This window comes from Grampus griseus (genome assembly GCF_964374135.1).
Source record: "Grampus griseus genome assembly, chromosome: 7".
Lineage (NCBI taxonomy): Eukaryota > Metazoa > Chordata > Mammalia > Artiodactyla > Delphinidae > Grampus > Grampus griseus.
In genome coordinates this window covers 12,852,688-12,877,283 of record NC_139001.1, presented here as the reverse complement: position 1 = coordinate 12,877,283, position 24,596 = coordinate 12,852,688, and the positions used below count along the sequence as shown (strand labels likewise).

The following is a 24,596-nucleotide window of genomic DNA, read 5'->3' as shown; positions in this document are numbered from 1 at the left end:
CACACATCACTTCCGTTGATCCCATCCCTTTAATCAGAATTGTTACATGCCTCTACCTGGGCACAATACAACATGTAGCCTCTGTTTGGTCAGCTCCTTCCTAGGGACTGCTCTATGCTATGGGAGGGGAAGAATAAATTTTGATGAATTGTTTACTATCTCTGTTACATTTCATGACCAAGTTCTCCTGTAGCATGCCTTCCCATTAACAGGCTGTATTAATGAGGTTTACTGTCATACTAATGCATGATAACTTGAAGAATATGATGGGTGACAACATTGCCTCTGGCTCTGTTCAACTTCAGGCCATAAGTCAGGTTCAGGTGTGCCCCAAATGTCTCTCATGCTGGGACATAAGCTAAGCAGCAGCAGTCCTGGGGGGCAGATTTTCTCATGAGCGTGATTGAAAAAGGCCATGTCAAACCACATGTATCTAAACCCTCTTCTGAGGTATAGAATAGATTAGGTCTGCACTAATTTCATTGACCAGTGCAACTCGCATGGCTAAGCTCAACAATGTAAGGAAGACTGTTGCCCCCATGGCATGTGGGGTGTGATAGGGAAGTAAATGTCTGATAACAAATTACATCCCCACAGGCTTATGTTGAATAGATTCAAACATAGAACTGGAGTTTAATATGGCATCTCAAATGGTTTCACCTGAGAATAGAGTATGCACTGAAGTGAAGGATGCTTAACATTCAGAGATCACAGGTTAGGAGAGGCTATTTTGAATTACCAGTTCCCAGAGCCAACTTCTTATTTCCTTATATCCTGATATACACAATAATCCCAGCTTTTCTACTGTCCAACACTGCCTTTGTACTCCAGTCTTTTCAGGCTAGTTCCTGTGCTCTTCATACACCAAAATCATTCTCCACTCTAGATTTTGGTTGGTGTTATTATTCGCATGGGGACTATCACCGGGAATTCTTGCTTCTTTCCATCTTTCTTTATAGCCTCCCATTGAGGACTTATGAAATCTCACCATTTCTTTGAAAATTTCTTTACCTTCTGGGCATTGACTGTCTTCTTTCCTCTCTGCTCCATCCATCCATCCATCCATCCGTTCAACAATATTTAATGCTGCCTAATATGTATCAAGCATTCTTTTACAAATTGGGGATGTAGTGTGAATAAGATAAAGAAAAACTTCAATTTCCTGGAGTTTATATTTTAGTGGAGAACATAGATACATGAACCAAAACACAAATACGGTTTTAGATAGTGCTAATACTGTGAATCAGTGGAAATGGGGAAGTATAACTTGTGGGGGCAGTGAACAACATGGGTGGTCAGAAATGACCTTCTCAATATTTGAGCTGAGAACCAAATGTTGAAAACAAAACAGCCCATGCAGCTATAGTTAAATATGCAATTCTAATCAGAGTCAGCATACCAAAAGAACTTGTAAAGTATCTCCTTTTTTCCCCCTGTCATCCATTTATCATATTTAAGTTGTTGGGTGAATACAAAAAGGGCCAAGTAGAATAGGCTAGGCTGATTGGCCCGGTCTATAATTTGTTCAGTTATTTTAAGATTAGGTGGAATTACCTTGTTTGAAGAGCCCTTTATTTTTATAACAAAGCCACAGCTGAGCAAATATGGTAGAATAATGTTGCCTAATATATTAACATACTAATTTAAAAGATCCAGGGGAAAACGAACAAAGGTCCTAGTTTATATTACTTCCTTACCCTGGTTTTCTTGCCTTTTGTACTGTTTTTCATGCTGACTGGTTTGATGGTGTGTGATTCTCCAAGGGGATGATCTGACAGTGGAGGGAGGACTAACTTTTCTCCACCAACACTCAGGGTATTTTGGATTCTAATTAAGAACTAGTGATCTTGATAATAAAATTAGGATTTGAGATTTCCACCCTTGGCTTCATATTAGTTTCCTATTGCTGCTATAACAAAATACCACAGACCTAGTGGTTGAAACAACATGAATTCATTATCTGATAATTCAGCCTGACATGAGCCTCACTGGGCTAAAATCAAGGTGTCAGTAGGGCTGCATTCCTTTCTGTAGGCTGTAAGGAGTTATTCCTTTCCTTGACTTTTCCAGTTTCTAGAAGGCACATAAAGTCCTTGGTTTATGATCCCCTTCCTCCATCTCCAAAGCAAGTAATAGCTGGTTGAGTGCTTGTGACACATCTCTCTGACCAACTTCTGTCATCACATTGCTTCCTCTGGCCACAGCCAGGGGACAGCCCCGCTGTTTTAAAGGTTCATGAGATTAGATGCACTTACTGGCTAATCTCTTCATCTCAGAGTCCTTAACCTTAATCATATCTGCAAAGTCCCCTTTGTTGTGTAGGGTCATTAATTCATCAGTTCCAGATTTTAGGACATAGGCATCTTTGGGTCTGCCATGACTCTCCCTACTACAAGTTTGCTTGAAATTTATGAGTGATGTCCATGAATGTGGGAAGCCTTCCCAGATAGAGCCCTTCTTTACTGATTCCTGGGAATGCATAAGGTTAATGAAAGTGTTTTCTTAGCACTGTGACACCACTCAGCTTCTGACCAAGACCTCTTTGTGACATGTTACTGGAAAGCTCCCGCTTGTTTGGTTTTTGTTTTGTTTGGTTTTGGAGAAATTGTTTTTTATTATATTGGGAGGTCGAGGCTGTCTTTCCCCACCCTACCCCCCGCATTGTTTATGTTTTAGCATCATCCCCTTCTGTCCTTTGGATGGATTCCAAATTGTTCCTGGGAAGAAACTCTGGTGATAATTCTAATTTCAGCTGCTCTTTCTCTGGCGACTAATTTGGGCCTTGTATTCTCTAATCATAATCCTGACTTTCTGAATTATGAGTGTCAGTAGAGAAAAGGCTTGCCAACCCCTCATTTATTACTGAGAGGATGCTTTTAAGGAAGGTCTTAAATGAAGACATTGTACAAATGCAAAAAAAAAAAAAAAAGGCACTATGTCTAGGGATTAGTGAAAGCTTCCCATTGTCTGACCTCAATTAGAAAAAGCAGAAACATTTCTAACGATCACTTTCGAGACTCCTCAAGTGGCTGGCTGTATTGTAGTTAACTCTCCTAAGCTGAAGCTCTTTGCCATTAGTGATCTAGTAACCTCATTCCTTTACTTCTTTTCAGAAACTCCTCCTGAATTGATGTAGGGCCCTCTCCTCAGTGACTATGATTGGATTTAAATTTGTACTTACTGGAAGTAAGGAGGAATAATTATGTGCAACATAATGGAAAGGATTTTAATATTTCTGAAAAGATACATAAACGTATGATTAAAAATTTTGGATTGGAAAGCATTGGGGTTTCTCAACCATTTTCTCATTATGACCTCTATAAAGAGTCTTTCTAGATATATTCTTCCTCACCAACCACCATCCCATGACATTTTAATACCACTGATACACTCTATATATGTTGATGTGCTGTATGTATAGCTGTGCTTTATATATGAAAAGAGTAAGATATTTTGCTCCTGCCCCAAGAACCAGTGTTTATCTCCTTGAGGAAGATGTTGCCCTGTTGTAAATGCATGATATAAATTGGAAGGGTACACTTAAAAAGAATTCTCCTCCCCATTTTTATGATAGTATAATTATTTTAAAAGTGAAACCTGATTATGATATGAATATATACATATGGAAAAACATATACATGTTTTTCCATATGTATATATGTACAGCCATACTCCCCCAAGTCAAAGAAAAATAAATATATAGTATACAATATATACAAAAATATAATTTTGTAAACATGACCATCTTTCTATGTCAACAGACGTATTATCACATTATTTTTATATTTGCAGAGTACTTCATTATATAGCAATAATGTCTCATAATTTAGGTGCACACTACTGTCGGATATTTATGTTGTTTCTAGCTTATTATGACAGAAACAGCACTGTGTTACATATAGATTCTTGTATGTATCTTTTCATATATGACTGGATATTTCCTTGGGATCCATATCTACAAGGGCAGTCTTCCAGCAAATGCACTTTCCAAGGCTTTCGATACAGGATGCTGAATTGCCCACCAAAACTGCCTGGTTCCTTTCAAAAGGCCATAATCGTAGCAAAATTTGGATAGGATCTGGGTAATTAAGTGGTATCTTTCCTACCAATAAAATATTACATTCATAGCCAGATGATTGGGCATATTTTTAGAGGGTGTAATTGTTCAATTGGGACAGAAGCTCTTGCAAGCAGAGACTGGAAGGAGACTTGTGATGTGTTCAGAATTTTCCATGTGTAACTCAGCTCAGCAAAACTCTAGGGGATTTTGTGGAGAAAGGGCCAGGAAAAATGATTATCATCCATGTTGATTTTTGTTTGATCCCTTCTAATATCCTTTCTTATTTTTTATTATTTTTAAAACTGTCTATACATTTCAGCTCAGCTTCTATGGACAGATGTGCTGTAGAAGTTTGAGATGGCAGAGAGAGATACAGGCTACAAAAGAAGTACCTTCCCAAGTTTTTTGTAGCTTCTCATGACTTACCAATTCAACAAATATTTCTTGTGCACCTAGTAGATGACAAGCAGTTCTGCAGGCCTGGAGGATATAGCAGTGCCTACAAACAGTCCCTCCCCTCATGAAGTTTATGTTTCAGGGTGGGGAGGCAGACAATAAGCCAAGTAGACATAAATAAATGATATGATGGTAGTTAATGATAAGCACTATGAAGATGTAAAGAAAGTGAGCAGTGGTGAGGGGGGTGAAGAGGCGGGGGATGACTCTTTCAGATATACAGAATAGATAACCAATAAGGACCAACTGTGTGGCACAGAGACCTCTACTCAATACTCTGTAATGACCTAAATGGGAATAGAATCTAACAGAATGGATATGTGTATATGTATAGCTGATTCACTTTGCTGTACAGCAGAAACTAACACAACATTGTAAATCAACTATATGCCAATAAAAATCATTCCTCCAATAAAAAAATAGTAATAAATAAATAAATAAGGTCAGAGAAAACCCTTTGAGAAGAATTGAAATGAAGTGATGGAGCAAACCTTGCAGATATCTGGAGGAAGAACAGTCCAGACAGAGGGAAGAGCGAGCACAAAGGTCCTAAGATCGGAAGGTGCTTGGCAATTAGGAATAGGAAGGAGGCCATTGAGGCCGGAGCAGGGTGAGCAAGAAGGACACGGGTAGGAAAAGAAGGTGGAAAGATAGACAAGCGTCGGTTAATGTACGGCATTACGAAACACAGTGAGTAAGCACTCCACAACATCTCCAGTTTTGAATCATTACAATCATTCATTCAACACATATCTTAAAGCTCCTGCTATGTCCCAGGGCCTGGGCTAGACGCTGGGTATGTAAGGCAGTGAAGGCAGTCCGGGCTCCCATGGAGTGAACATTCCGGGGCGGACACAGGCAAGCACAGAGGCAACTGTGTTTTACTGTGATAGTGCTGTCATGGGTGAGGGAGAAGGTGTTAGCTAGAGCTCAGTAAAAGTTCACCTAGACAGCTGCAATATAAAGATCATTATATATTTTCTTTTAGTGGTAAGCCGTTTTTTATTTTTTTCCTATTTACAAAAAATTTTTTTAACATCTTTTTTTTTTTTTTTTGGTACACGGGCCTCTCACTGCTGTGGCCTCTCCTGTTGCGGAGCACAGGCTCCGGATGCGCAGGCTCAGCAGCCATGGCTCACGGGCCTAGCTGCTCCGCGGCATGTGGGATCTTCCCGGACTGGGGCATGAACCCATGTCCCCTGCATCGGCAGGCGGACTCTCAACCACTGCGCCACCAGGGAAGCCCTAACATCTTTATTGGAGTATAATTGCTTTACAATTAAACAATATTTCTCTTTTAGTAGCCTGCATACATCGTTCTATTGTTGCATGCATTATGTTATTTAGAAATATTACATCATCTGCTGACCCCAGTCATCTGGGTCCTGGACTGAGGGACCACATCTTTTCATCTGTTTCCTTTAATTCAGCTCTGTGTCTGGATCAGGCTTTCACCAAATTCATGGCAGTGAACGTACCATGCAAAAGACAGAATTAAAGTCTGGCTTCCTGTCTGAAATGTTCTGGACCTTAGTGAAAAGATTAGAGGGTTATGAAAAACTCACCAGAAATCTGCAAGACCTGGAAGACAGGGTGGGGCAGGAAAGAGTGGGAGCAGCAATTTGGATTTCGGGTGCTTTTCCTACTTGTTTTGTCAGCTGTGAGTCTCACTTGCTGGTAAATCCTTAGAAATTATATGTGTTTTGTTTCCCCTTTAAATGGTAAATTCACGGGGTGGGGAGGGGGAAGAACAGTTTCTGCTATGGCTTTGTGTGGGTGTGTGACAAATGATACATAAAGGAGGAAAACAATTCTTATCCTTTGAATCTGTTCACAGAAATACATAGGAAAATTTTGAGAAATCCAGGGCATGTGGCTTCCTGCTCATTCTAAGGGCATTTACCATATGTGTCCAATGTCTCAGCTATCTCTGTGACTCTGGAATTTTGGTTATTATTTTAAGCAGCGTGCCGGCATACCCACTGGAAAGCTCTTATTCTCTGCTCTAAGTGCTGTGTACTTTAGGGTGATTGTCAGAGGTTTTTAGGACACGGGTTTGATTGCAAAGAATCCTTATCTCCAAGGTAACACCGACATTCCTGTTGGCTGAGAACAGTTTGTCCTCCCTGTTTGGGTCTTTGTGCTATTTGAATAGCATCGTAGGAGCAAATTTACTTGAGAGCGTTCAGAGTCCAGGAAATGGAAGAAGCAGCACTGTTCCCAGTTACCCTGTGTGTTTGTTCTATATAGTTTGTACCTGCTGAGTGACCCAGGACACCACCCCAAACCTTGCTCAAGGTTGACTTCTCCTCATGTAATCTCCCCTCTTGCACACCCCCCGGCCCTGAGCTCTTTTGTAGTTGTCTTATCTCTACCTAAACTACCGTCTTAGCTTGGAGAAACTTGGACCACATTTTTCTCCTGTTTTAATTGAGACTGCTTTCGCTGCTTCTCATACTACGATTAGTTCTTTCTACATGGATCAGAGATAAGATGTCTGATGATGAGACAAGGTCTACCCGCTTATCTACTTCATTGCAAAATATCTTTGAAGTGAAATGAATAAAAAGTATTTAGAATGAATGAGCACTATGAAAGTTTACATCTTTTTCTTTGTGACTTTGCAGAAATTTTAATTCTCTTCTAAAACAGGCACTATGCTGGGAGCTGAGGCTTCAGAGGTGAGGAAAACAAACACGATTTCCTATCTAGGGGAAAAGGAGAATATTAAACAATCAGTAGACGTGCACCTAGAAATGAGGACACAAAAAAGAGGAGGGTTCCAGGGGAGATTATTTTTAGATTGAATTTCCTGGAAAGAGTTCCCTGAGTGAAAATTAAACGAAGACTTAAACTTGAAGTAGGGGATGGCGAGGGTTGGAGAAGGTTCTAGGAAGGGCATTCTGGGGGTAGTGAGTCCTTGGCCGGGAGTCGTTGTCTTGGTCTGAATCACTGAATCATTGTGGCTGCAACGAGTTCTCAAAGGGGCAAACACTGTAAGCTATGGCTGGAGCAAGAGATTTGAGCCACGTGGTGGAAGGTCTTATTTATTGTAATGATTATGAGTCATCATTGCCAGGTTTTGAGCAGGGGTTGGGGAATGAGTTCATGACATGTTCAGAGCTAATTGATTATAGTAATTACAACCGTATATGTAAAGGATCTGATCAAGCATTTTCATTATCACAAAGCAGGGCATTTCTGGGTGTACAGGGAATAGCTAGATAGATAGACTCATAAATGTATATGTGCTACATATGTTTTATACACATATGCATGTATATATGTATACACGCATATACATGTATACATACACATATGTATATGTATGTGCATGTATACACACGTACATAGGTGTATATGTGTACACACACACATAGAAATTCAAATTTGAGTTTGAAAGTACACTTTGAGACTAGGATTAGAGCATTTCTTTAGATTCCCATTATTATTGTGCAAAGCAACTGTGAGTGGAAGTTTAATTTGTAGATTAAAATCCAAGCTGATGGGCTTCCCTGGTGGCGCAGTTGTTGGGAGTCCGCCTGCCGATGCAGGGGACATGGGTTCGTGCCCCGGTCCGGGAGGATCCCACGTGCCGCGGAGCGGCTGGGCCCGTGAGCCATGGCCACTGAACTTGTGCGTCCGGAGCTTGTGCTCTGCGACGGGAGAGGCCACAGCAGTGAGAGGCCCGCGTACCGCAAAAAAAAAAAAAAAAAAGAAAAAAAAAAATCCAAGCTGATATTTAAGTTAGATGTTTAAGGTGTGACTTGGAGATAGAAAAAAGACTCACAGGGAATAATCTGAGGACAATAATCTGAGAACAGTACAGACTGGGCAAAACATAATGTCTCTCTTTTCTTACATTTTAGGTTCAGAATTCATGTCAACCTGATGACTTTATTGTAAAGAAAAGATAACAAACCTGAATCTAAAACTGAAACTGCAGTCGTCATACTGTCTGAGTAATAAAAGCCTAGGTTCACATATAGCCCATGAATTTATCCAAGATGAGGAAGGCTAAAGTCTCCTCTGGGATGCTGCTTCCCATGGCCCACTGTTGGCCTGCCTGTTTGGAACCCCAGCTCTGAAATTACTGTGGATTGAACAGAATTGCCAAATAATAGGAGAAATAAGAGAGCAAAGCTGATTTCTGAGGCCTCAGGTCCAAAAGTCAATGTTTACGCTCTCCCATTGTCCAATGCTGCTTCAGTCTGTGCTGTGTTTTCAGTGATCCTTAAGAATTCAGAACCAAAAATGACCAGTATCTGTTCCTCCTGGTCAATGAACTTCTGGCATGGGCCATACCATCTGGTCCCAAATAGAACCATTTTCCTCATTTGAATTTCTAGAAAGGTAAATATGGAACTTGTACAAAGACGTGCTAAAGAAGAAGTATAGGGTCATCAGGGTTAAATAAAAATTGTGCACAAACAAAAAGAAATCCTTTCCCTTTTCCAATCCCAGTCTGCAAAAATGGAGGGTAGACTACACAGGGATAATGGAATATCTATAATATCCCAAACTCAATGACATAAATATTATACAATCTACATGCTCATTGTATGCATAGAGCATAAAACAATAGGATGTTCTTGAGATGAGCCATCTCATCTTTTAGAAATATTCTTTCTCTTTTTTTAGAATCCAGTCACACTCTTCTTGAATTTGAAGCACAGAAAACAGCTCCTAATGTCATTTTGCAAAACCTAAAGGGTATATCTGTGGTTTGGAAAAAGGAGAGTTTGAATAAAAAGTGTTAATCTGTTGAATTTTCTGCATTGCCACACACGTGCTGTGACTTCCATCCTACATTTTCTCTTTTGCTTTGAGTTTAATTGCATTTTTAAATTAAAACTCACTCAAGAAAAAACATCTTTAAAAAAGTTAAGATGAAAAGAAGCTAAGAGTGCCAACACCGAAATGATAATGTCCAGAAAATTCCAAAGCCTATATATCTCTAAAGGAAGGATTACATCTTCCAAAATAAATTCAATTCTATTACGTGGCTATACATAAGATATAACCCTAATACCAAAGGAAACTGAAATATTGATCTCATAGTTCAATGAACATAAAATCTATATTTAGGCAATCACTCATTTTACAGTTTCCCAGAACTGGTAGGCTCGTGGGCACTGGCACCATTAATTTTGATAGCTCAGTGCTAAATAAATGTCAAGTATGCGTGAAAGCGTACGCTCTCATTACGTATCTTCCAACGTAGAGAGACTTTTAATGAATACTGATAATAATTGATAATGATATTGGCTTTACTTTTTAAGCCCTTCCTATGGCCCAGGCAGTATGCCAAACACTTCAGGTCAGTGTCTTTTTAAACCCTCACAACATCCTGCGAACATGCATCATTACAGTCACTTAACAGTTGAGTTCAACAAGGCTTACAAAGGTTAGAGTTGACTTTCCCAAGGTTATACAACTACTAAATTGGAATTGGAGTTCAGGCTAATCGGATTCATGAAAGAGTATTGGTACTGTTTTTTAAAAAATGTTTAAAACCCCCTTAACTATATATTTGTAAAACAAGAATGCATCATCATCTATAAAGGCAAATTATTCTTTGACTGTATGGCAACTAGAGTCAGATCACCTGGGTTCAAAGCCAGTTTCTACCACTTGGGCAAGTAATTTAATTTCTCTATAATGTAATCTCAGTGCCCATAAAACAGGGTTTATAATAGCATTTACCTCCTAGGGATGTTGTAGGTATTAAATAAAATAGTCTCCCCAAAACACATTGCCTGATACCAAAAAATGCATTTGATACAGGGTAACTATTCTTATTCTCCTCCTTCTTCTTCTCTTTTTCCTCCTCTTCCTACCCCCCCTTCTTCTTCCTCTTCCTCCTATATTTTCATTACAGATGTTAGAACACATCAACACAACTTCAGTGAACTTAAATGAAATGTTTTATAGTTCTGTAATTTCATGCTGCTTCCTCTGTGATCTCAGATACTTTAAAAGATCACAAACATTTCTATCTTCCTATCTCAACCAGAAGAGATTTACAAAGGATAATCCTCAGTAAACTGTATCTATGGAACTGCAGGGATTTGGCTTCCACAAAGTTGACTGCCCAACGGACAGGGGAAAATGTTCCAACCGTTCATCGGATTTTTCTCCCAACTTAGTTTTCTTTAACATTGTATCCTCCTGCGTTGAATCTAAATTAACTGGGCTTCTATTGGGTTCTCAGCATCATGCATTTTCCGTGGCTACTTTTTTGTTATCACATTTTTTTCGTTCAGGACTCAGGAAATTAACTTATTTGCTTACTTCCTTTCTCTTCCTTTCTCTCTGGCTTCAAAATATTTGAGCAAAGGGATAAAGAGTTATAACCAGTGGTTTAATAACTCAGCTATGCCTAAGTTTTAAATATATGTATTACTTTCTCTGACTTGGCCTTCCTAAGTATCATTTGATTGGCCACTATGTGGAGGTGATTGGTATGCATAGATAAAACCAAGAGAGTTTTTGGCTTGGGGAACCTGTAGTAACGTAGACATAGAGTTTTATTTAGGTTGTTTTTTAAAATAAGACTAGTCTTTAAGATTAAGTACACCTAAACACTCTAAGGAGATCAACTTTCATTAAAACACATTGAAAATGGAGGGAAGAAGGATGAATATCTGAAGGAATGTATGAGAAAGAGAATTGAAAATTTTAAGTCATTATGCTTACATAATAAACCAGCTGAGAAACAAACAAGAGAAATATCCCGTGTGATTAAGTACTGATTGGATGGTCATGGAAGACTTCTCTGAAGAAGTGAATTTTTTTTTTTTTTTGCTGAGATCTGAGTACTAGGAAGAAACCAGCTATGTATAACTCAGGGATGTCAAACAAAAGCCAGAGCTGGACAGTAAATGGTAAAACTAGATTTTATTTAGGACTATTGCAATAGGGGAAAAGAGACCTCAGTATAGAACTGAGGTCAATTCCAAATACATTACGGGGCAAGTGGGAATTATTAGAGCTAGGAAGCAGGGTGGGAGTCATCGGATGGAAAATTACTAAGAGGAAACACAAGGGTAAGGGGGGATTTCTGGCTAAACTGACCTAAGAGGATTCTTGCTGAAGACAGGCCAGGATGGTCAGACATCACTGGGAGTACGGTGGAGGATGCGGAACCCAATCAGATATCAAGGGTGATCAGATATAGAGGGTGGGGGTTTCTGGGTAAACTGGCTTCGGCAGGATTATTACAAATAGTGGGTTCTACAGGGAAGTGCATAAATAGGCCTAGAGGAAGGTTCAAGAGCCCAACTACTGTTTTATCAAGAAAAGAGTTTTTGTCAGTTGTGGAATCTAATAGTTTAGCATCCTGTCTGACGGAGATCATCCCTGCAGGATGGTCTTTCTCCCTGATGGATACGTTTCCTCCAGTTCTTTTCTCTATTCCTTCTCAACTTGTGTAAAGTTTGGAATGGCAGGTGGAGTCTGAGAGGCTGCAGTAGCGTAGCCAAGGAAAGGCCCGCAATACAGCCACTCTCTGTTCTTTCCAAGTGAGCTATGTCTAAAGGGCATCCCATGACTAGAGCAGGGGGAGACTGGGAAACAAGATCATTTCCCTGGGATGGAAATATCAAATTGGATATTTGTGATCAACTTTATAAATAGAGTCATGTCTCTTTAGGAATGCTGGCTGCCTGTCTGGACAGATTCCCATGCAATGGTGTTATTGTGGTGAATTTTCCCTGATAAAGTATTGGCTTTTAATCTATAAACTCAGAAACTCCATCCTTAGATGTCTAGAATAACCAAGATGTCAAAGTAGCCAAGCTCAAAAGAGATGGGTGCATGTCTCTCTTTAGGCTGCTATAACAAAACACCGCAGACCTATAAACAACAGAAATGATTTTTTCACAGTTCTGGAGGCTGGAAGTACCTGACCAGGGTGCCAGCATGGTCATGTTCTGGTCAGGTTCCAGGCGGCAGACTGCTGACCTCTTCAATGTCCTCACATAGCAGAAGGGGCTGGGGAGCTCTGTAGGGTCTCTTTCATAGGGCCGTTATTCTCCTTCATGAGGGCTCCACACTCATGAACTAATTACCTCCCAAAGGCCCGCCTTCTAACACCATGACATTGAATGTTAAGATTCCATTATATGAATTTGGGGGTGGGGAGGACACAAACATTCAGACCATAGCAGTGTATGAAACCAGAATTCCACCTTGCTGGTTTCTAATGTGAAATATATGCATAATATTTTGGAAATCACTCTTATTAAAAAGTTTCTTGATGAAACTGAAGTTAGAGAAGGAATGACTCGTAAGAATCATATAGGTCAAAGCTTTAGTTTCTATCAGTGTGCTGGGGCCATCCCCACACAGGGATATAACAGAGGACCAGATCCCCCGGGCATTGCTGTGAGTGTCCACCATCTTTTGCTCTGTGAGTTTTCTGGTTTTATAATCCTTGTGGCTAAAAAGATCCCCTCTGTTTGTTCTTCCTTTACATATGTTAATACCTTCCCTCTGATTTCAATCCAGTCTTTTTGACCAGAAAGTATGTAATCTCTTTTTATATCTCTTCTCTGAATCATCCTGTGGTGATTTTGTAATACTCAGAAGGCAAGCTTACTTCTTTAATTTCCCTATTCTGGTAGGATGCTTTCTGTTTCCTCAGGGTGCACACTGTACCCTAGTTCTGTGAAAATAACAATAGCATTTTCTATGAGATAGCTACATAAAACAGGAAATTAATTTTAGGATTTTTTTTTTAGTTATCTATGCTGTGCAATACACTGACCCAAAATGCTATGGCTTAAAGCAGTAACAGTTTATTACTTATTGTTTGGTGAGTTGAGTGGGCTTGTATGGGTAGTTCTTCTACTCTATGTGTCATTGGTTGGGGGTCTCTCATTTGGCTGTGTTCAGCTGGCAGGCGGGATGGGTTAGAAGGTCCGACAAGGCTTTACTCACATTCCTGGGCTGTCTTTCTCCTCCGTGTGGCCTCTTTGCAAAACTAGGTTGAGTTTCTTCATAGCTTTTTGGTCTAAGAGGTTTTACATGGCAATTGGCTTTTCAGATAGAGGAAGTGAAAGCTGTCGGTTCTCTTAAATTCAAGACTCAGAATATCACTTCCGCCACATTCTGTTGGTCAAGGTAAGTCACAAGGCTTGCCCTGATTTGAGGAGAGGGACATAGACCACCTATTGAAAGGTGGAAAACACACAAGGAAGGAAGGAAGGAATTAAGGGTGGCTCCCTTGGAAGACTGTCTATCACAACTTGCCCTCAAGTCCCAATATTTCCAGTAGGCAAATATTGCCCAGAAGTTTCGTTGCATTACACCATCAGCTTGAAATCTAGGATTTCATCATCTAAATCATGCCCATGTGGCACGTTGAGTGAAATTCCTCATATGCAAAGGTCTTTGAACTAAAAGTACAATTTATCTGCCCTACAAAACCTGACATAGACTGGCAGGTCAGGAGCAGGAAAACTGCAGGGTACAGTCTTGTTCAGAAAAGCAGGAGCGGGCTTCCCTGGTGGCGCAGTGGTTGAGAGTCCGCCTGCCGATGCAGGGGACACAGGTTCGTGCCCCAGTTCGGGAAGATCCCACATGCCACGGAGTGGCTGGGCCCGTGAGCCATGGCCGCTGAGCCTGCGCGTCCGGAGCCTGTGCTTCGCAACAGGAGAGGCCATAGCAGTGAGAGGCCTGAGTACTGCAAAAAAAAAAAAAAAAAAAAAAAAAAAAGTAGGAGCTTGAGAGAGGGGAGTCACACAGAAGTCACTGGTTTATACCAATTCGGAAATCCAGTTGTGCACGTGTGCCCAGTTCTCCCTATTCGGGAGCAGAATTTATTGATTAGGGCCAAGCTTCCCCTAGTTTTGGTTCTCTGTGGTTCTTAGTTTTGCTCTCTCAGTGCTCAAGTCTGTCCTTTGAGTCATCTTTTCTTGTTCATAAGAAATGCCCTGTATCTAATTTAAGCTAAGGCTTTTTCATTCCCACTCAACTTTAAGACCATAGTGTTGATCCAGCCCCATGTCTTACACTGTTTCCATCCACACTTTGATCTGAATTCTGTGTTTTCATTGCTGGCAGATCCAGGATGGTATTACAGCACAGATACTACAATTCCAAACCTGATCCTTTTTGCACATTATCACACTTTCTTGGTCCCACTGTAAGCAGACCAAGGGTATTTGTAACTCCCATCCCTTTACAGACACCTTAATTTAAAAAATAAAATAAAATAAGAAAAGAACAATTTTGTGGATGGCATTATGGGGCTTGTGACTGAAAATAAAAATATTGCTCAAACCTCTGGAATTGTGAGTTGTGAAAAGAGAGTTATTGTGAGCACAATTCTGCTGAAAGTGGGAAATGTGCCTCTCACCTTCTAGAATCAGCCAGTTCAGTATCACAGAGTGTGGCCGTTACTTCTGTTCACTGGACTCTAATCTCCCAGTTTGAATTACATATTTAAATATATCTCTATAACCAGAGCTCTTTAAGTATACCTCTATAACCAGGCCATGCAATAATACCACTATAAGCATGGGTGAGAAGACCTTTTAAAATGATACTTTATGCCATATACAAAATAATGAATTACAGAGCTTTCCCCCCTTATTTCTTTCCTTTGTTTTAAAAGTTATAAAAGATTGAATTGACATTATGAGGTTTTTTTAAAGTAGTTGATAAGGCATTTATATTTCTTCATCAGTGATATATGGAGTTTGGGTTGGATAATCTCTAAGAGTCCTTCAACTTCTGGGAGTCTGTGACCAAAGAGACTTTCCATCAGGGGAAATACCCACCTGTGATGTCGTCTCTTTTTTCACTTCTTGGGTCAAGAATATTCACAGACACCAAAGCCTGGTTTTACAGTACACTTTTTTTTTTAGTAAGGAAAATATTATTTCAGAAGGATAGCTTGACAAGGGACATGGCAGATTTCCAAAATTAACTCTGAAAGACAGATCATCTGGGCATGACTGAAAGCCATGCATTACCTTTGTGCTCAGATATTTCATTTCAAAAATGTCACTTTCTGCTTATTCAATGCTACTGTCATTATACTATTTTAAGCATGAAATTTGTGTTCTGGAGCTGAACAGGGATTATTGCTTCTATCTTTGGACTTATTAGTAATGATTTAAAATTCATTTAAGAGCAATAAAAATCACCTTTTTATTGTGGTTGAATTTGGTTAAGTGTTGAAATTTGCAATGCAATTTTGATTGTCTTTTATTAGCAGTAGTTCAGCACCTATATATGTAGATCAAGACTATTTTTAAGCACCTTCTAAAGAAATAACTTTTGAAACATGAGTTTTCCCTTAATTTTTAATTCCCCAGGGTGATGTTAAACTAGAATAAATCATGAGGCAAAGTTGCTAAAAATTTCAGACTTTTTCTTATTTGGGTAAACAAAAAACAAACAAAGCAGATATGACAGTTGAAACAAAATTTCATATTTACTCAATACATGGAATAAGGTGAAACCAGATGATGTCGCAAATGCAGAGAAAAATCATTTCATTAGCGATGAAATTATTCCCTCCTCTGACTTTTCGGAGAGAGCCATGAGATTGCAAGGAGGATATGGAATGGGAACCAGACATTGCCTGGAAGAAAAGTCTCCCAATACTGAAGGAATGAATCTGTTTATTCATCCCGATTGGCTGTAATTTACTTATTGCTTTACTCACTAAATAATCCTCATTTCTCTCATTTTAAATTTGGATTCATACAAAGGAAGAGGAGCAGGAAACAAAATGTGTTTGAATTATATGAATCTGCCTGCATTAGGCTCTTTTCACCACACAGGGAAGGGGAGAGGGAAGAAGCTTGCCCAGATAATGAAGGATTTGCTGGGCAAGGTTGGCTGGAGAACTGCTTCTGATGGTGGGCAGCAGAACATACAAAACCTAGTGGAGCAGGGAGTCTATATGCCAAAGCAAACAACTACAGAAAACAAAGAGCATCTAGAAAATGGGTCTAATTAAATAATATGGCACGTGCCTTGGCACGAATCAGAAGTTGGAGCATCAGATTAAGAAGAATCAGAATAACAGGCAATATGGTGGAAGGATGCTCCTGGGTGTACCTGGGATCAGCATCTCTGTATTCACCTGTAATATGCTTTCTGTGATGTGGCTTCAGGGGTGAGGAGGTACCGGGCAAGGGAAGGTGCTGGTTACATTGAAAAGACTGGGAAAGAGTTAAATTAATTCTTCAAGTAGCAAAGCTTATTAAAGTATTACAGTGCCAGAGGATGAAAAAGTGGGTGCTCAGGAGTTAGCTTTATAGGGTCTTTACATAGGGCTCAATCAGTATTCTCTTGTCTATGTCATCTCAAGCTGACATAACAAAATTCCACAGACTGGGTGGCTTAAACAACAGACATATATTTTCTCATAGTTCTTGAGGCCAGAAGTCTAAGATCAAGGTGCCAACATAGTCAGTTTCTGGGGAGAATTCTCTTACTGCCTTGCAGATGGCAACCTTCTCACTATGTCCTCACATGGTGGAGAGAATAAGACAACGAAGATACCCCAGTGACTCCTCTTATAAGGGCACTAATCTCATCCATCATGAGGACCCAGCCCTCGTGACCTCATGACCCAATTATCTCTCAAAGGATCTACCTCCAAATAACATCACATTGGGGGTTAGGACTTCAACATATGAATTTGTGGAGGGGACACAGTTCAGTCCATAGCAACTGTCAATTTCGATTACCTCAGAGTCATCATAAGAGTCACATATTATACTTAATCCCACTCGTCAGATAATACCTGCACTTGGTTTGGTACTGAAGTTGTCCTAACAGTTCAAATAAATTATCACAATTTCTTCATAATGAATAGTTACCTTAATTCTAACTATGTTGTGTTCTAGAATAGAACCTTTTTCTTTCTTCCACATTTCATAGATATGGCGGGTCTTTATTTCATTTTTTTCTGATCTTTTGGCAAACAAAGTTGCATATTCTGAGCGCAACCCAGACATTGGTCTTGCCTATTCCAAAGGCCACCTTCCAATCTATGGGGGAAGAGGGATGTTGGTTCCAGGGAAGAGGCTGCTGCTTCCCTGAATATCATGTCACTCTCAGCTCTACCACTGATCTCTAGCTTCCCGGGAATCCTGGGTTATGGTCTTCCCTCAATGCAGTGTTTCTACCTAGGCTTGGGCTCTGCCTGTCCTGTTATTTCTGTCCGTACAACAACCCAAGTCTATGTTTAGGGAAGGGTCAAAGAAAACGGCAGTGAATTATAATTTAGGAACCAGAGAAAAATGAAAATCTTATTCTAAGTATGACTTTAAGCATATAATGAAGTTATCCATCTCATGGACACACATTCATTCCTAGCTTTTGGTTAACTCTCCATTTACAGAACACCTTGCTACTTCTCACACCATCCAGCTCCTAGAACTCAATAGTCAGTGGCAGATATTCCTAGAGTGTGAGTTACTTAGCCTAGGATGACACACTGAGGTGGAGCATGGCAGGAAACAAGCTTCAGAAGAGTAATCTGGATGGACTTTTGTTCTAAGTCCTGGCTCTTTCAAAGTCCCTCCAGTTCTAAGTCAATCTCACTCATTAATTTATGGGTTTACTTTATTTGGGCTCCAATTTTTGTATGTAGTCTGATGATCTGTTTGAATCATATGAAAATTAACATGCATGGTAGATTTCAAAACCAATAAACATGTATGACCGGTAGGAGATATAGAGAAGAGCTATTGGTCACTTTGGGTCCCGCCTAAAGAATTATCTGGATAGTTTTCATTCCATTATGTCCCTAGGCTTTTCCCTTTTGACACTAAAAGTCTCTACTGCTGTATCGTCCCCCTGTAAAATGGCATCTAGTTTTTTCCTATTGTAAGTTAAGGAAAAGTCGACATACATTAAGAAACTTCCCTTCAACAAGCTGCTTGATTGTAGTGAGTGAAACCATCACCATGGGTACAATGGAGTAGAATATTTGAAAGCAGGAATGACCTAGAGAAGCAAAAGATATAGCCACTGCTAGAATGTTTGATGGGTTCTCTTTCTCTGAAGGCACGATTGATGCATAAAGCAGCCACCTAACTTATCTCTAAGCACTTGCTTCTCCAATAGTAAGTTTTAGAAAAGCTCCTATGTCATAAGTTTTGCTAGTTGAAAAAAAAACCCAGAAAATTTGGGGTGTTTCCTGGTTTGTGCCTTGAGACCTCCCCTCCCTTCAAGCTGCAAATTATAGAGAAGCCTGTTCTTTTCTCATAGGTGTACACCTATAAGCTATACCGTCAACTTACATTATATGCTACCACTTACCACAAGCAACTACATTCTGCCACATTGCATAAAAATGATAATCATTGTAATCATATATCAGCACAATGAGATAATATCAAGGCTCCAGTACTTTCCCTGCATGCTAAACAATTGATTGCAGTCACAGACACATTGCCAGCCTGTTCCAACCTACTAGATGGAGTCAGAAGTTTATGTTCCATTACAAGGGGGGCTGTGGGGTGTACTTGTATGCATATCTGTTGTGAGTTTCCAGAAGTTATTCTTGCAGCTTACACATCATTCTCTTGATTATTATTCTCTTGTAAAACTCTCTAGGGGGTTCTGATGTGTCAGGGCAATAAATTCATTCCAAGACAGCATTTGGGATATCATAAGAGATCTTATGAACTAAAACAAATACACCATAATCAACAATACCTGGAGATTTGGAGATTAACTTGTCTAGCCTCATAAAATGTTCACATCAATTTCCCCTGAAGAATCAGACCCATCTGTATAAAAGTTATTTATCTGAACCAAGACAGAGATTAAGTCTAGCAGGCTGGAACATTTTTACCCCAAATAAAAGCAAGATGTGATCATGTGTAATAGCCACATCATTTAAAGGGCTCAGTCCCCATGGTATTTTTGTAACCATTTGTACTAATAGAAACTCTAGATTTTTTCCCCTAAGTTTCTTTGTTGCTGAATTCTTAGAAGTTGATTTTTATGAACTGTGTGATTGTTTTTATGCAATTGTGTCATCTGAAGTTTCTATTTAGGAATTCTAAGACAGAGGGATGAGTAAGTCCTGGTCTTAATGCATTTATCCGTGTTGGATTATTTATATTAGTTTGAAGATACATATTACTACTGTTCTTGCATCATATTTTTCTAAATATGGAAATGTTTGACTTTTGTTGGATTTATAGTCTACGTCTCCAGCTTGAAACGCAGCATTACCCCTCCCCTCCAATGTTTAGGCAGTAAATCCACCTGAAAGTCATATTTGAAAGCTTTCCTATTGTACTCATCTGTTTTATGTTTTTTTTTTCTCCTTATTCTTTTAGTGTCAGCGAAGCCAAGACCCCACAGTGATGAATATTCAAAGAAGATTCCTCCTCCAAAACCAAAACGGAATCCAAACACTCAGCTCAGCACTTCTTTTGACGAAACATATGTCAAGAAGCACGTGCCCCGGAGGACCTCACTCCCTCGGGACCCCTCCCTCTCCCAGGTCAGCAGCCCCTCAGGGGGCCCCGAGGAGGAGGAACCCGTGTATATTGAGATGGTGGGGAACATTCTCAGAGACTTCCGGAAAGACGACGACGACCAGAGTGAGGCCGTCTACGAAGAAATGAAATACCCCATTTTTGACGACTTAGGTCAAGACTCAAAGTGTGACCTTGACCATCACAGTTGTTCTTCGCAGTGTGCTACTCCCACGGTGCCTGACTTGGACTCGGCCAAGTCCTCAGTGCCATGTACCCCGAAGGGTTTGCTCTGTGACATTCCTCCGCCCTTTCCCAACCTGCTTTCTCATAGACCCCCGCTGCTGGTGTTCCCCCCGGCCCCTGTGCAGTGCTCCCCCAACTCTGATGAGTCTCCGCTCACCCCCCTGGAGGTCACAAAGCTTCCTGTGTTGGAAAACGTGTCTTATATGAAACAGCAAGCCGGGGCGTCACCATCCTCCTTGCCGTCCCAGGCCTCCGGCCACCCTAAACTGGAGAAAGACCAGGCAGGAGCCCTGGGACCCGTTCCTGCTGCCTCGGTTCTCTCCTCGTCCCCTCCCCCGCCTTCCACTCTATACCGAACGCAGTCTCCCCACGGCTACCCCAAAAGTCACTCTGCCTCTCCGTCACCCGTTAGCATGGGCAGGTCCCTGACCCCGCTCAGCCTCAAAAGGCCCCCGCCCTACGATGCCGTGCATTCAGGCAGCCTCTCCAGGAGCTCTCCATCAGTGCCTCATTTGACCCCCAGACCGGTGTCGCAAGATGGGAGCAAGATGGTCAATGCCTCGGTCAATACCTACGGGTCGGCTCCGAGCGGTTCCCGGTCCAGAACACCCACGAGTCCTTTGGAGGAACTAACCAGCCTCTTTACCTCGGGACGCAGCCTGCTGAGGAAGTCGTCCAGCGGCCGCCGCCCTAAAGAACCTGCAGAAAGTAAGTGCACAGACGCTTTCGTTTGTGACTTGAGGGCAGTGAACCCCATGATGTACAGATAAGGCACGTAGTAGTGATATTTGGTCCTTTGAGCTGAAATCCAAAGATGTGTGATTTTGCTTTTGCCATATCCAAGGAAACAGTGCGGTCTCATGGGTCCTTAAAAGTGAAAGACAGAGGCAGGGCAGTCTGAGTCAGAGAGATGAAGATGCTGCCCCTCCGGGTTTTGAAGATGGAGGAGGGGGCCATGAGCCAAGAAATCAGGAAACCTCTAGAAGATTGAATAGTCAAGGGAACAGATGCTCCCCTAGAGCCTTCAGAAGGAATGGCAGCCCGGCCTACAGGCTTCATTTTAGGCAAGTGAAACCCATTTCAGACTTCTGCCTTCTAGAATTGTAAAGTAATAGATTTGCGTCATACTTTTAAGACACCAAAAAAAAAATAGGAGATAATGCATTCTGAGAGGACGAAAAGTGATGGTCTGCACAATATAACATATTAAAAAGAATCAGTTTTAAATTTAAAATAAAGTGTAAGATCTAAATTCTTCAGGGGCTGTGGGAAATCTAACAGAAAACAGATCACTATAAAATTTTTAGGTACATGTCTCGATTTGGGGGGGAAATTATACATTCAAACATGGAATTGGTTAAGTGTTAAAATTATCTTGTATTAAGAGCCTGCTTGAGCAAATGTGTATTAGAAAGCCTTTGCTGCAAAGAAAGCAATTCGAATAGAATCATTACTTTTTTAAAAAACAATGAATGATTCTTTCCACATACTTCATGTTGTTACATTCTTACTTTCCTGCTAAACTAGAATAGGCTCACTATTTCCCTTTTAAAACCCTTGGTAATTAGCATCTTATTCCCATGGTACTCTTCCTATATCCATCAATATATAAATTACAGAAAGATCACTAAGTCATAAGTAGGAGGGGAACATTATATTTACCCCTGAATTTCAAAGGCCAGGGAATGTCTCTATCTGAATGGCTAATCCTTTTGTGAGCCCCAAATCACTGCCTAATGATACCGTAAAGTCAAAACAGATCCCAGTTTTCTCAATGTTCATTTCATTAAATTACACTGCTTTCCTTTATTTAAAAATGCCTTAGGGCATCTAAGCTGAAAATTAATCACTTACATCTCAAATGATCCCACCACAGGATTTTATTATTCTACTCATACAGTTACATTGAGGACCTTCTTTAAAGGAAAAGAACTCTTCAACATGTCTGATGAAGATGATGATGACACTCCTTAGATAATTAATATTCATTGGTAGTTGAGAGCCATTTATCTTGTCTTTTTTTCTCTTTAACCAGAGAGATTGATGAAAGCATTAACCACTTCAATAATTCTACTCCCTCCCTCCCCAATAAAAACATTTCATTTACCTGACTGAAAGGCAAAAACTTCTCATATTTTAGACATATCTTGAATTAAATACATACATGAATACACTAAAATATTTTAAAAATTATTTAAAAAATTGAATTAAAACTAGGAACCTCCTATTTCTAGAGTGGTGGTTCTCAGCTGGGGTGATTTTGCCCCCAGGGACATTCAGTAATGTCTGGAGACATCTTTGGTTGTCACAACTGGGGATGCTACTGACATCAAGTGGGTAGAGACCAGGGATGCTCCTCAACAGCCTACAATGCACAGGACAACCTGCTACAAAAATTAAAAAAAACAAAAGCAAAGAACAGAAAAAAAAAAGGATTATCTCATCCACAATGTCAATAGTGTCAAGTATGGGAAACTCTGATCTAGACAATTTATTAAAATTGAAAGTTTTTTCCATATGATTGATTTGGTTTAAACACAGATAAGTAAGGTTTTTGGAAAAAGTTGAAAAAAAAATAAAGGAAAAGATTTTACTCTCAAAATACGTGATGGTTAGTATGAAATTAGTAGAAGTTTCATCCAAGAATTGGTGAAATTAGCCAATATTCTCCCTACCTACCAGTTTCTTTGGAGGATTCTTAGCAGCTCCAGCTGGCAGCTATACCAGTTAGCTAGAAAAAGTATATGTAAAAAAAAGTGATTAACTAATGAAGTTATTTCAAGAAAAATCCATCTGTTAGAATCACTCTATGTGCTATATGTCACAGACTTCTCCATTCGACTCCAAAATGAGCTTTGTGTGCTTCTAAAACCAAGCTTGTACATGGAGAAGTGATCTAGGCTCTTTATAGCTTTTTAGGGATCCAAGGATTAAATTCCTTCCCATGGGCTATTAACTGTGTATCAACCCTTCAGAGGAAGGTCATGCCCTGGGTTACATGAATTCCAATATTTTACTTTACACAAATGGAAGGGAGGAAAAATGCACATAGTGTTTCTAATGAATAATCCAATGCCATTTACTTTTGACTCTGGAAGAAAATAGAAGAACACTATCTGATGTTGACAAAATCATAGGGGCTCTCAGAATCTTCCTGTAATCCAAAATGTAGATCCAAAATTGTTGATAATTGAAAGTTAACCTACAATTACTGCTGCAGTACACTCAGTGATACAACTGTCCGCTTCACTCTTGACAGACAGGATTCGTAGATACCTGCTGATAACAAAGGGACAAGGGACAAGATAAGTGATAGGAAGTAGTATAACATTCATGACCCCTGAGTCACATTTGGCTTTTTTTTTTACATTTCAGAGATAAAAGTAAGACTGGTATTTCTGTGCTCCATACCCCTCTAGGTTTACTGGAAATGTCAATTTTTCGAGTTTTCTGGTAGTCAATTCAAAGCAAATATAATATTTCCACTTTAATTGAAAAACCTATGTCAAATAAAATTTATCCCTTCAACGTTTATTTTTAATAACCTATAAAAGATACACCTAATTAAATAATTTCATATCTTAAAGGCTTATAATTATTGATGGGGATTGCAAAATAGGAAAGAGATAAAATAAGACAATAGTGGTAGACCATGAATCAATTTCATTTTGCTTCACCATTTTCTAAATACAGCCTCCATATTAATTGTTCTAGGAAGCATATTTTTCCTAGTTGATGTGACATTATTATGTTGTTTAACTGTATATGAGTATACTAATGATAATAAATTTATTTGAATTGATTATTATTAATATTTTTTAAATTTGTGCAGAGAGATAGAGGACATAAGGCATGTAAGAAGTGATTAACTTGTATTTTATTGCTGTAAATTTCTGTGTCTATATGAGAAGTAGGTGAAGTACAAATATGTTTTGTGGTGAATTTGGAGACTCAAATGATAATTTTCTACCTATAATTTTTATCTTCCTTTTACACATTTTTATTTTCTATATCCTTTGATTGGAATCTTTAGAATACCTAAAGATTTCATGATGGGCCATGAAATTATAAATCAAGAGCCATGAATCATAGAAATTATTAGCCAGAACCAAGTGAGAAAAAACTCTTTCATCCCGTCAGATAAGAAATATTTTAAAAATAAAGTTTAGCCTCTATTTAATATAAATGCATGAATGTATGTTTCTATGAAAATATACAAGGCATAATGAAGGATATAATTAAATGTTATAATATACTTGAGAGAGAGAATGTGATAGAAAAGTTAAAAGTGGAAAAATGTAAAGAGAAAATTAAAAAAAGAAAGAAACATGAAACATCAAAGAGAAAAGACTAATTAAAAAACTGAGGCA

The 24,596-nt window shown here is 39.5% G+C and overlaps 1 protein-coding gene across 1 annotated transcript in view; it reads left to right on the top strand.

The window, feature by feature from the left end:
• Positions 1-24,596, top strand: part of NYAP2 (neuronal tyrosine-phosphorylated phosphoinositide-3-kinase adaptor 2) — a gene marked incomplete at both ends in the record, with an annotated part of 254,889 nt that overhangs the window by 118,340 nt on the left and 111,953 nt on the right. The window contains one exon of the mRNA XM_082658329.1: positions 19,840-20,934. Coding sequence (XP_082514455.1) covers positions 19,840-20,934 — 1,095 coding nt within the window. The remainder of the gene's footprint in view (positions 1-19,839; positions 20,935-24,596) is intronic.